Source organism: Leiobunum rupestre, chromosome 10, assembly GCF_980474605.1.
Source record: "Leiobunum rupestre chromosome 10, qqLeiRupe1.1.hap1, whole genome shotgun sequence".
NCBI lineage: Eukaryota > Metazoa > Arthropoda > Arachnida > Opiliones > Sclerosomatidae > Leiobunum > Leiobunum rupestre.
The window spans coordinates 42002014-42015756 of NC_143393.1; the positions used below are offsets into that span (position 1 = coordinate 42002014).

The 13743-nt window shown below is 34.7% G+C and overlaps 1 protein-coding gene across 1 annotated transcript; it reads left to right on the forward strand.

The window, feature by feature from the left end:
* The first annotated feature begins 10831 nt into the window (after window positions 1-10831).
* On the forward strand, window positions 10832-13020 carry LOC149925920 (uncharacterized). The gene is made up of 4 exons (XM_090161820.1): window positions 10832-11132; window positions 11210-11710; window positions 11769-12661; window positions 12703-13020. The coding sequence occupies exons 1-4, from the start codon at window positions 10832-10834 to the stop codon at window positions 13018-13020; spliced, it is 2013 nt and encodes a 670-aa protein (XP_090017946.1).
* Window positions 13021-13743: the final 723 nt, after the last annotated feature.

Sequence of the window (13743 nt, forward strand, 5' to 3'; positions counted from 1 at the left end):
TTTATTTCTTATTTTAACTATCTCCCATATTATTTATTTCTTATTTTAACTATCCCCCATATTATTTATTTCCTATTTTAACTATCCCCCATATTATTTATTTCCTATTTTAACTATCCCCCGTATTATTTATTTCCTATTTTAACTATCCCCCGTATTTTTTATTTCCTAGTTTAACTATCCCCCATATTATTTATTTCCTATTTTAACTATCCCCCATATTATTTATTTCCTAGTTTAACTATCCCCCATATTATTTATTTTTTATTGTAACTATCCCCCATATTATTTATTTCTTATTTTAACTATCCCCCATATTATTTATTTCCTAGTTTAACTATCCCCCATATTATTTATTTCCTAGTTTAACTATCCCCCATATTATTTATTTCTTATTTTAACTATCCCCCATATTATTCATTTCCTAGTTTAACTATCCCCCATATTATTTATTTCTTATTGTAACTATCCCCCATATTATTTATTTCTTATTTTAACTATCCCCCATATTATTTATTTCCTAGTTTAACTATCCCCCATATTATTTATTTCCTAGTTTAACTATCCCCCATATTATTTATTTCTTATTTTAACTATCTCCCATATTAATTATTTCTTATTTTAACTATCCCCCATATTATTTATTTCCTATTTTAACTATCCCCCATATTATTTATTTCCTATTTTAACTATCCCCCGTATTATTTATTTCCTATTTTAACTATCCCCCGTATTTTTTATTTCCTAGTTTAACTATCCCCCATATTATTTATTTCCTATTTTAACTATCCCCCATATTATTTATTTCCTAGTTTAACTATCCCCCATATTATTTATTTCTTATTGTAACTATCCCCCATATTATTTATTTCTTATTTTAACTATCCCCCATATTATTTATTTCCTAGTTTAACTATCCCCCATATTATTTATTTCTTATTTTAACCATCCCCCATATTATTTATTTCTTATTTTAACTATCCCCCATATTATTTATTTCTTATTTTAAATATCCCCCATATTATTTATTTCTTATTTTAACTATCCCCCATATTATTTATTTCTTATTTTAACTATCCCCCTTTTTATTAATTTCTTATTTTAGCTATCCCCCATATTATTTATTTCTTATTTTAAATATCCCCCATATTATTTATTTCTTATTTTAACTATCCCCCATATTATTTATTTCCTATTTTAACTAGCCCCCATATTATTTATTTCCTATTTTAACTATCCCCCGTATTATTAGTTTCCTATTTTAACTATCCCCCGTATTTTTTATTTCCTGGTTAACTATCCCCCATATTATTTATTTCCTATTTTAACTATCCCCCATATTATTTATTTCTTATTGTAACTATCCCCCATATTATTTATTTCTTATTTTAACTATCCCCCATATTATTTATTTCCTAGTTTAACTATCCCCCATATTATTTATTTCCTAGTTTAACTATCCCCCATATTATTTATTTCTTATTTTAACTATCTCCCATATTATTTATTTCTTATTTTAACTATCCCCCATATTATTTATTTCCTAATTTAACTATCCCCCATATTATTTATTTCCTATTTTAACTATCCCCCGTATTATTTATTTCCTATTTTAACTATCCCCCGTATTTTTTATTTCCTAGTTTAACTATCCCCCATATTATTTATTTCCTATTTTAACTATCCCCCATATTATTTATTTCTTATTTTAACTATCCCCCGTATTATTTATTTCTTATTTTAACTATCTCCAATATTATTTATTTCTTATTTTAACTTTCCCCATATTATTTATTTCCTATTTTAACTATCCCCCATATTATTTATTTCCTATTTTAACTATCCCCCGTATTATTTACTTCATATTTTAACTATCCCCCATATTATTTATTACCTAGTTTAACTATACCCCATATTATTTATTTCTTATTTTAACTATCCCCCGTATTATTTATTTCCTAGTTTAACTATCCCCCATATTATTTATTTCTTATTTTAACTATCCCCCGTATTATTTATTTCCTAGTTTAACTATCCCCCGTATTATTTATTTCCTAGTTTAACTATCCCCCATATTATTTATTTATTATTTTAACTATCCCTCGTATTATTTATTTCCTAGTTTAACTATCCCTCATATTATTTATTTCCTATTTTAACTATCCCCCATATTATTTATTTCCTTGTTTAACTATCCCCCATATTATTTATTTCTTATTTTAACTATCCCCCGTATTATTTACTTCATATTTGAACTATCCCCCATATTATTTATTTCCTAGTTTAACTATACCCCATATTATTTATTTCTTATTTTAACTATCCCCCGTATTATTTATTTCCTAGTTTAACTATCCCCCATATTATTTATTTCTTATTTTAACTATCCCCCGTATTATTTATTTCCTAGTTTAACTATCCCCCGTATTTTTTATTTCCTATTTTAACTATCCCCCATATTATTTATTTCCTATTTTAACTATCCCCCATATTATTTATTTCCTAGTTTAACTATCCCCCGTATTATTTATTTCCTAGTTTAACTATCCCCCATATTATTTATTTCTTATTTTAACTATCCCCCGTATTATTTATTTCCTAGTTTAACTATCCCCCATATTATTTATTTCCTATTTTAACTATCCCCCATATTATTTATTTCCTAGTTTAACTATCCCCCATATTATTTATTTCCTTGTTTAACTATCCCCCATATTATTTATTTCTTATTTTAACTATCCCCCGTATTATTTATTTCCTAGTTTAACTATCCCCCATATTATTTATTTCTTATTTAACTATCCCCCGTATTATTTACTTCATATTTTAACTATCCCCCATATTATTTATTTCCTAGTTTAACTATCCCCCATATTATTTATTTCTTATTTTAACTATCCCCCGTATTATTTATTTCCTAGTTTAACTATCCCCCATATTATTTATTTCTTATTTTAACTATCCCCCGTATTATTTATTTCCTAGTTTAACTATCCCCCATATTATTTATTTCCTATTTTAACTATCCCCCATATTATTTATTTCCTAGTTTAACTATCCCCCATATTATTTATTTCCTAGTTTAACTATCCCCCATATTATTTATTTCTTATTTTAACTATCCCTTATATTATTTATTTCCTATTTTAACTATCCCCCATATTATTTATTTCCTATTTTAACTATCCCCCGTATTATTTATTTCCTATTTTAACTATCCCCCGTATTTTTTATTTCCTAGTTTAACTATCCCCCATATTATTTATTTCCTATTTTAACTATCCCCCATATTATTTATTTCCTAGTTTAACTATCCCCCATATTATTTATTTCTTATTGTAACTATCCCCCATATTATTTATTTCTTATTTTAACTATCCCCCATATTATTTATTTCCTAGTTTAACTATCCCCCATATTATTTATTTCCTAGTTTAACTATCCCCCATATTATTTATTTCTTATTTTAACTATCTCCCATATTATTTATTTCTTATTTTAACTATCCCCCATATTATTTATTTCCTATTTTAACTATCCCCGATATTATTTATTTCCTATTTTAACTATCCCCCATATTATTTATTTCCTAGTTTAACTATCCCCCATATTATTTATTTCTTATTGTAACTATCCCCCATATTATTTATTTCTTATTTTAACTATCCCCCATATTATTTATTTCCTAGTTTAACTATCCCCCATATTATTTATTTCCTAGTTTAACTATCCCCCCTATTATTTATTTCTTATTTTAACTATCCCCCATATTATTTATTTCCTAGTTTAACTATCCCCCATATTATTTATTTCTTATTGTAACTATCCCCCATATTATTTATTTCTTATTTTAACTATCCCCCATATTATTTATTTCCTAGTTTAACTATCCCCCATATTATTTATTTCCTAGTTTAACTATCCCCCATATTATTTATTTCTTATTTTAACTATCTCCCATATTATTTATTTCTTATTTTAACTATCCCCCATATTATTTATTTCCTATTTTAACTATCCCCCATATTATTTATTTCCTATTTTAACTATCCCCCGTATTATTTATTTCCTATTTTAACTATCCCCCGTATTTTTTATTTCCTAGTTTAATTATCCCCCATATTATTTATTTCCTATTTTAACTATCCCCCATATTATTTATTTCTTATTTTAACTATCTCCCATATTATTTATTTCTTATTTTAACTATCCCCCATATTATTTATTTCCTATTTTAACTATCCCCCATATTATTTATTTCCTATTTTAACTATCCCCCGTATTATTTATTTCCTATTTTAACTATCCCCCGTATTTTTTATTTCCTAGTTTAATTATCCCCCATATTATTTATTTCCTATTTTAACTATCCCCCATATTATTTATTTCCTAGTTTAACTATCCCCCATATTATTTATTTCTTATTGTAACTATCCCCCATATTATTTATTTCTTATTTTAACTATCCCCCATATTATTTATTTCCTAGTTTAACTATCCCCCATATTATTTATTTCTTATTTTAACTATCCCCCATATTATTTATTTCTTATTTTAACTATCCCCCATATTATTTATTTCTTATTTTAACTATCCCCCATATTATTTATTTCTTATTTTAACTATCCCCCATATTATTTATTTCTTATTTTAACTATCCCCCATATTATTTATTTCTTATTTTAGCTATCCCCCATATTATTTATTTCTTATTTTAAATATCCCCCATATTATTTATTTCTTATTTTAACTATCCCCCATATTATTTATTTCCTAGTTTAACTATCCCCCATATTATTTATTTCTTATTGTAACTATCCCCCATATTATTTATTTCTTATTTTAACTATCCCCCATATTATTTATTTCCTAGTTTAACTATCCCCCATATTATTTATTTCCTAGTTTAACTATCCCCCATATTATTTATTTCTTATTTTAACTATCTCCCATATTATTTATTTCTTATTTTAACTATCCCCCATATTATTTATTTCCTATTTTAACTATCCCCCATATTATTTATTTCCTATTTTAACTATCCCCCATATTATTTATTTCCTAGTTTAACTATCCCCCATATTATTTATTTCTTATTGTAACTATCCCCCATATTATTTATTTCTTATTTTAACTATCCCCCATATTATTTATTTCCTAGTTTAACTATCCCCCATATTATTTATTTCCTAGTTTAACTATCCCCCCTATTATTTATTTCTTATTTTAACTATCTCCCATATTATTTATTTCTTATTTTAACTATCCCCCATATTATTTATTTCTTATTGTAACTATCCCCCATATTATTTATTTCTTATTTTAACTATCCCCCATATTATTTATTTCCTAGTTTAACTATCCCCCATATTATTTATTTCCTATTTTAACTATCCCCCATATTATTTATTTCTTATTTTAACTATCCCCCATATTATTTATTTCCTAGTTTAACTATCCCCCATATTATTTATTTCTTATTGTAACTATCCCCCATATTATTTATTTCTTATTTTAACTATCCCCCATATTATTTATTTCCTAGTTTAACTATCCCCCATATTATTTATTTCCTAGTTTAACTATCCCCCATATTATTTATTTCTTATTTTAACTATCTCCCATATTATTTATTTCTTATTTTAACTATCCCCCATATTATTTATTTCCTATTTTAACTATCCCCCATATTATTTATTTCCTATTTTAACTATCCCCCGTATTATTTATTTCCTATTTTAACTATCCCCCGTATTTTTTATTTCCTAGTTTAATTATCCCCCATATTATTTATTTCCTATTTTAACTATCCCCCATATTATTTATTTCCTAGTTTAACTATCCCCCATATTATTTATTTCTTATTGTAACTATCCCCCATATTATTTATTTCTTATTTTAACTATCCCCCATATTATTTATTTCCTAGTTTAACTATCCCCCATATTATTTATTTCTTATTTTAACTATCCCCCATATTATTTATTTCTTATTTTAACTATCCCCCATATTATTTATTTCTTATTTTAACTATCCCCCATATTATTTATTTCTTATTTTAACTATCCCCCATATTATTTATTTCTTATTTTAACTATCCCCCATATTATTTATTTCTTATTTTAGCTATCCCCCATATTATTTATTTCTTATTTTAAATATCCCCCATATTATTTATTTCTTATTTTAACTATCCCCCATATTATTTATTTCCTAGTTTAACTATCCCCCATATTATTTATTTCTTATTTTAACTATCCCCCATATTATTTATTTCTTATTTTAACTATCCCCCATATTATTTATTTCTTATTTTAACTATCCCCCATATTAATTATTTCTTATTTTAACTATCCCCCATATTATTTATTTCTTATTTTAACTATCCCCCATATTATTTATTACTTATTTTAGCTATCCCCCATATTATTTATTTCTTATTTTAAATATCCCCCATATTATTTATTTCTTATTTTAACTATCCCCCATATTATTTATTAAACTATCCCGAGACGAGCCATCACCGAAGAAAAATAATCCCAGACAAACTGTTCCCGAAACAAACTGTTCTCCAGATACCCGATAATTAATATCACCGAGACCATCTTGAACCGTCAAATACCAAAAAAAGTTAACTTTGCTTTAAATATCCAATTATTCCAAGTTATTATCTGAACTCGAGACTGACTATCCCGAGACTAACTTTTCCCGAGACTATTCCCAATGCAAATTTTTCCAGAAATTATATCCAGTGCAAATTATTGCAAATACATATATTTCCGGAGACCTACTCTGTCCGTGTTAAGCTGTCTCCGAGATAGATTCTATCATTACAGACTAGACAAAAGGCCAACTAAATGATTCCCCTTTAACCCAAATGGATTCTGTCTTAGATTTAGGCCGAGCGCCAAAAACGGTGACACTGAGACGGCCAACACCCCAGTCAGCCAGTTCTGGCTAATTACGGCTTTTGGTCACGCATCCATGCCAGTCGCCACCAACTTTACATCTTTATTAAAACCACATTTTTCAGATATAAAAGCGTATACTGGCGTCCGAAATAATATAATTCACTCATCGAACTTCAAAGCCAGAACACTTGCAACAAATATATCTGCAAAAATGATCGCTAAGGTATGCTTAAACGCTTTCAATACATTTGTTTCAAAGAGAAAAGTCAATTTTTGGTTTTTTAAGGGTGTTATTCTCGCCACCCTGTTGGGCCTCACCTATTGCGGAATCGGAGGTGGCCACAGCGACACTTACAGGAAACAAGACCCCCACGGACAGTACTCTTTCGGATACGACATCGTCGGACACGGAGGCGCCAAGAACAGCCGGCATGAGTCTGGGGGAACGGGACACGCCGTGGGCTCCTACCAGATCCTCGACATCGACGGCCGATCCAGAAGCGTCCACTACGTCGCTGACGGACACGGGTTCCGCGCCAAGATCCACACCAACGAACCAGGAACAGTGCAACACAACTCCGCCGCCGTTTCCTACCAAGGTCCCCACGCCGTCCCATCCCACGGCGGGTCCAATCTGGAGGTCATGACGGACAACAAGCCGCATACTAGTTTTTAATAAGTTATCGTTAATTTTTATAAACACGCTGTTTTACTTCTTAAAAATCTATAATTTTAATTTATTTATTTCTCGTTGCATATTTAAGAAAGTTAAAATATTCGGTGAATAAATATCTGAATTCTTAATTAAGTTAAGTTTATATTTTCTTCAAATAAGGAAGTTTTTTTTCTATAACATCATTTCCATCCAATTACATCATTCTTTTTGTAAAAAATAGATGAATTTCATAATTTAGAATTGAAACCGAAATTGATTTTTTAATAAAATGTTGGATTGGGAAATTTGACTTTAGTTGTATTGTAAAGATTTAATTGATATTAGCCCACTGACTGTTTTGTATACTTGAAAATTTGATTTCAGCTGGTGTTGAAACTATTTGAGAGTAAGCACTACAGCCATGGATGATCAGATAGTATAAGGCAACAGGATTTTTTTGGTTATTTTTTAAAAGTTAAAGTTTATTAAATTCAAAGTGATATACGGTTATCTTTTTCTTATCGTCGCGACTTGACTTGAACCACTTTGTTTTCCGTAAATGCAAAGCTAACTATAATTCCAGAAGATTCGGAGAGGCATTCGCGTAAGCCATTTGGACGACATCAAGGAAAGCAATTCGACGTCAAAGTGTCGAGTGTTTAATGCGTGGTCTTTTCTAACCTTTCGATTGTTGGTTAGGAGGTACTTATTTTTACCTGGAATGTCCCAAACCTCAGCGGTACTTGGTCTCTTAGGCGTGGAATCACTTGTACCGTGATTTTCGTCATTTGATTGTTGAATTCAATTAGAAGTTGGAATGGGTGGTCAAAGATGACTCTAGTATCCTATTAAGAATGGCTGGTAGGCCATTCTTATTTAAGGGGTCAACGCGATTTCCTATGGTTAAAATTAATACAGCCAAGCGCAGGAGAATCAATAGTCGGGTCGCTAAAAATTTTAAGACTTTATTTTAAGCGATTTTCATGCTCATAGATTGTTGCGGTTAGCTTAAGGGTTCCTGTTTCAACCGCCATCATATACGGAGTGAACAAGTTTTTATAAGCCGTATCGGAAGAGGCGCTGAATTCCAGAACGAGGTCGTGTAACCAGGATCGGGGTGTCTCCATTTCGGTTACTTGGCTTTAACACCAAAGTTCCGGATAGCACTTCTTGTATCTGAACTGTTGGTTCTAGCACTGAAGTCGAAGATGTTTTCGGGTTCGGGCTTTGAGTACGACTTGGAGTAAGGGCGTTTCCTCCACTCATGATATCCACTAGCAGTTTTGTAAACTGATTTTGAACTTTTTGGAGTTGAAGGTTATCTTATGCTAAGCGCAGGTTCCCGATAGGGGAACCGTAGTTAAATAGAGAGAGAACTATAGAGTTATAAAGTGATTAAATATTTTTGGAGATTGGAAATAAAGGTTACGGCGTACAAGGCCAGTCAAAGAACGGACACGTTCAGAGACCTTATTAGAGTAATAAGACAATTTGAGGGTAGTGTTCAAAATAATTCCAAGGTCACGTTCCGAGAGAGTAGTACACAAAGTGTATTGTTAATAGAAACAAGTTGGCAAGCCAAAATATACCTCTCCTCGGAAGAATTGTCCCTAGTGGTATTAATTTCTCGAGATAACCCTTAAAGATATATCTCCGCAATTTAGAGTTATTTGTTAAAAATATTAACCCATTTCTATCCCGCCCGGTATAAAATTTTAATTATAATTAAAATAATTGAGACGAAACGACCAATTTTAATTTATTCAGAATATCATAAGTTAAGTAGTTACAACAGTAAGTTAGACGTACTATAACAATGCACAATTGAATTAAACCCTTTTACAGAACAAGTTTATCAGTTAAATATAATACGAAGCAAATTTTAATGAAAGAAATATCTACAGAGGCTTTTTGGAATTACTCGCTTACGAAATACTTGCCGAATCTTTAACGCTCATTTTATTTCAACACTCGCCCTTGATGAAGATTTCGTAGATATCTGGTAGTGGACGACTCGTTCACTTCCTGTTGACGTTGTGACGCATACCACATGAAAAAGACCAATGCCGTCCAATTTCCAATATCATATAATGACTCGCACACCCAAGAAATCATTGACTGCGTTAGAAATCGTAGATATCCAAATATCCACACCAAATGTATTTACAAGAAGCAAAAACCTTACCATCAACAAAGCACAGAGAGCCACTTGACAAACCGCCAGCTCTTAAAGCAATTAACGTTAAATTATCTCCTTTGAATTAACAGAACTATATATAGGTCGTTAAGAAAGTGGACCACCCACAGGGTCTACCCTTTAACCCTCTAATCTCGGCTGACTGCGCTAAAACAAGATTTAACCTTTAAAAAATACCAGATTAGGCCTTCATAAATTCATTAATAAAAAAAGACTTTATTACCTATTATGCTTACGATGCCTGTCTTAATTTCAGTGAATCTAAGCAGCTATCGGTGGTTCTGTGGTAGAGCGCTCGACTGCCAAGCCGAATGGTCTGGGTTCGAAACCTGGGTGGCGCATTGGACGTTGAGAGGTAGCATTACACTCAGCACTCGGTCCGTCCCAAAGTCATTAAGAAGAAGTTGGAGAGAAAACGCCCATATAAACACAACAGACTCAACATGCACAACCATCAGAACACAAACACAACAAATTCAACACTCACAACCTACGCATAAACATTACAAAAACGTAATACACCAAACCGTCACGACGGTGAGCGAAAAAACACCATCCAAACCAAACCGCAAATGCATCCGTTAACGCTCACCGTCACCCGGTGGTTTTGCCAACCCTTTGAGAAACTGCGTACGCAGTGATTACACTTTGCACCGAAAATTCGAACGCGTTCGCAGTCCTGACAGACAGACAGACCCACAGACCCACCCACAGACCCACCCACAGACCCACAGACAGACACGGTCGTTGTATAACCCCTCCTAGGGGACTTTGTCCCCTCGGAGAGGTAAAAATAGATTGAGTTTTTTCACTTAATCATAGGCAATGAGTTATCTCTATAAAAAAGTGTTCTCGCGATAACGATTGTGTATATATTGAAACATTTTATTGTACAACAGGAAGTATGAGTTCCATGATCACTTAATAAACTTGGTTATGATTTTAACGAGTGTTTTCCATCAACCAACTAATAAGTAGTTAGAGTAGGGTTCGGATAAGATAAAACAAAACATGGTGTCAGAATCGTGAACCACCTTTCAACACGTCCGGCACTCTGGTCACTCATCGATGAACGGGCTCAAGGCACCTCCGGAACTGCTCTTCTCGGGGAACGTGGAACAGGCATGGCGCGTATTTCTTCCACGGTATGAACTCTTTGAATCGGCGACAGCGTCTGGAGACGGCAGAACTGATGCACAGAAGCTATCTCCACTCCTGCATGCGGCTGGACAAGAAGCGATCGATGTCTATAACACCTTCGTCTTTACGACCGCAGTTCCAAAGACATACGACAACACAGTGGCAAAGTTTACGGCATACTGTACACCCAAGAAGAATGAAACATATGAACGATTCATCTTCCGGGGTCGTATGCAGAAGAAAGGAGGGAATCGAACAGTACGTCGTCAATCTCCGATTTAAAGACCTGTGGATTTGGTGACCTAGAGGACTCGCTCATTAGAGATCAAATTGTGCATGGCGTGCTGGATCAGAAGGTACAACGAACGCTTCTGGCTGAAGAAAACCTTACATTGAAACGGGCGGTACAGCTTTGCCAAGCAACAGAGACGATGCAGCAGCAAATGCAGAACTGGACCGGGAGTGCCACGAATCTCGAAAAGGTCGATGCCATAACAAGCGAAGGTTCCAGATACAGAGGGAAAGATGACTCGAGGCATCAGCGAAATTCGAGCTCCGGTCAGTTCGGGAAGAAAAATCGACAACGCCATAGCAAGCCGTCGCAGCCGAGTAATTCCAACACGGGATTTGTCAGAGATTGCAGTCGATGCAAGGGGTCGCATAACCACAAGAAATGCCCAGCGTACGGGAAGACCTGCAGGAAGTGTAACGGAAAGCATCATTTCGCCAACAGTTGTAAAAGAGTCAAGGTTGACGCAATTCAACAATATGAGAGCGATGACGAGTTCATCATCGATGCCGTAGAAGGCCGGGAGAAGGAAGACTTCAATACAAGTCAATGACATTACCGTTTCATTTAAACTAGACACAAGAGCCCAAGCCAACCTCCTGCCGCTGGACTACTACGAGACGATGGTACCCAGACCCAAACTTAATAAGACGGTGGGTTTATCTGCTTATGGGGGAAGCAAAATCACTACTTTCGGTGAGATCGACGTCACGGCGAAAGTCAAAACGGCAACAGTGAACACCAAAATGGTCCTCGTCGAACAGGGAGGAAGACCAATTCTGGGACGTGAAACATGCGTCCACCTGGGTTTGGTGAAGCTGATTTACGAAGTCGACGTGCAGAAAATGGCCAACGAAGAAACGGGAGAAGCTCAATTTCCAGGAGAAGGTAAACAAGAATTTCGAGTCAAAATAATTCAAGAATTTCCGGAAGTCTTTAAAGGAATCGGACGGTTAAGAACAGCGTGCCGAATTCAACTGCGAAACGATGCCGTTCCGTTTATAGTGGCACCTCGGCGCATACCGTCCTCATTACGAGGGAAATTGAGAGCCGAGTTGGACAGGTTGCAAGGCCAAGGAATTATCCATAAGGTAAATGAACCAACGCCCTGGGTCAGTCCGTTGGTGATACGAGAGAAGAAAGACGGATCTCTACGGTTATGTTTGGATCCGAAGACGCTAAACGAAAACATACGACGGGAACATCAACAACTGCCGACTAAAGAAGAAATTGAAGCAGAACTGGCAGGGGCGAAGTACTTTTCCAAGCTGGACGCGGCATCTGGCTTTTACCAAATTCCGCTTGACCCGGAGAGTCAGCTGCTTACGACCTTCAACACTCCGTTTGGCAGATACTGCTTCGAAAGGCTACCGTTCGGAATTGCTTCAGCGCCGGAAATTTTCTTCAAACACTTTAGCCAAATCTTTGACTCCGCATCCGGTGCAAGGCCGCTACACGACGATGTTCTGGTTTGGGGGAAAACGTCGGTGGAGCATGACAACAATCTCAGAATGGCGCTCTCAAAGCTCAAGGAAGCAAGAGCGACCCTGAATGTGAAGAAGTGTGTTTTCAAGCAGCCGGCGTCACGTACATGGGAGAAATCCTCTCGAGGAAGGGGGTAGCGCCGGACCCCAGGAAAATCGCAGCGATACTGGAGATGCAGACGCCAGCGTCCAAGGCAGAGGTTCAGCGTGCACTCGGTGTTGTCAATTTCGTGGGGAAGTTCATTCCAAACCTCTCAGCACACACGACGCATTTACGCAGCCTCAAGAACAAGGACATAGATGATCTACAGATACTCCCGGAACACCACCAAGAGTGGAGGTGAATAAAAGAGATCCTGACGAAATCTCCAGTACTACGGTACGACGACCCACGGAAAGAAACGAAGATTTCGACCGATGCTTCGAAAAACGGTCTGGGAGCAGTACTAATGCAACGGCATGGGGACGATTGGTGCCCAGTAGCGTACGCCTCGAGAACCCTCACCACGGTGGAAACCCGATACGCGCAGATTGAGAAGGAGAGTCTGGGCCTTGTATTCGGATGTCAGAAATTTCACAATTATATCTATGGAAAGGAGCTGACCCTGGAAACAGACCACAAACCCCTGCTATCTATGAAGAAGAGAGTATTGGCGGAAGTCCCACCTCGCCACCAGAGACTATTTCTCAAGCTGATGAGATACCACTTTACGATGATATTCACGCCGGGGAAAAGTCTAGTCCTTGCAGACGCCCTATCCAGAGCCAGCCTTCCGTTGAAGCCTGGGGAAGACGAAAAAATTGGCAAAGAAACCGAGATCCATATCAACTCGGTGGTCAAATCACTTCCGTTCGGGAAAGCAAAGATGGAACGTCTCAGGATCGAAACCGGAAAGGATTCTGAACTTCAAAATGTCCGACAGCAGATACAGGGCGGGTGGACATCAAAGGAAAGAGCAATATCAAGCTACGCCAGCATCAGACACGAACTCACAGAAGTCGATGGTCTGATTTTGAAAGGCTCTAGAATCGTAATTCCGAAAATACTGAGGGAGCACATACTAAAA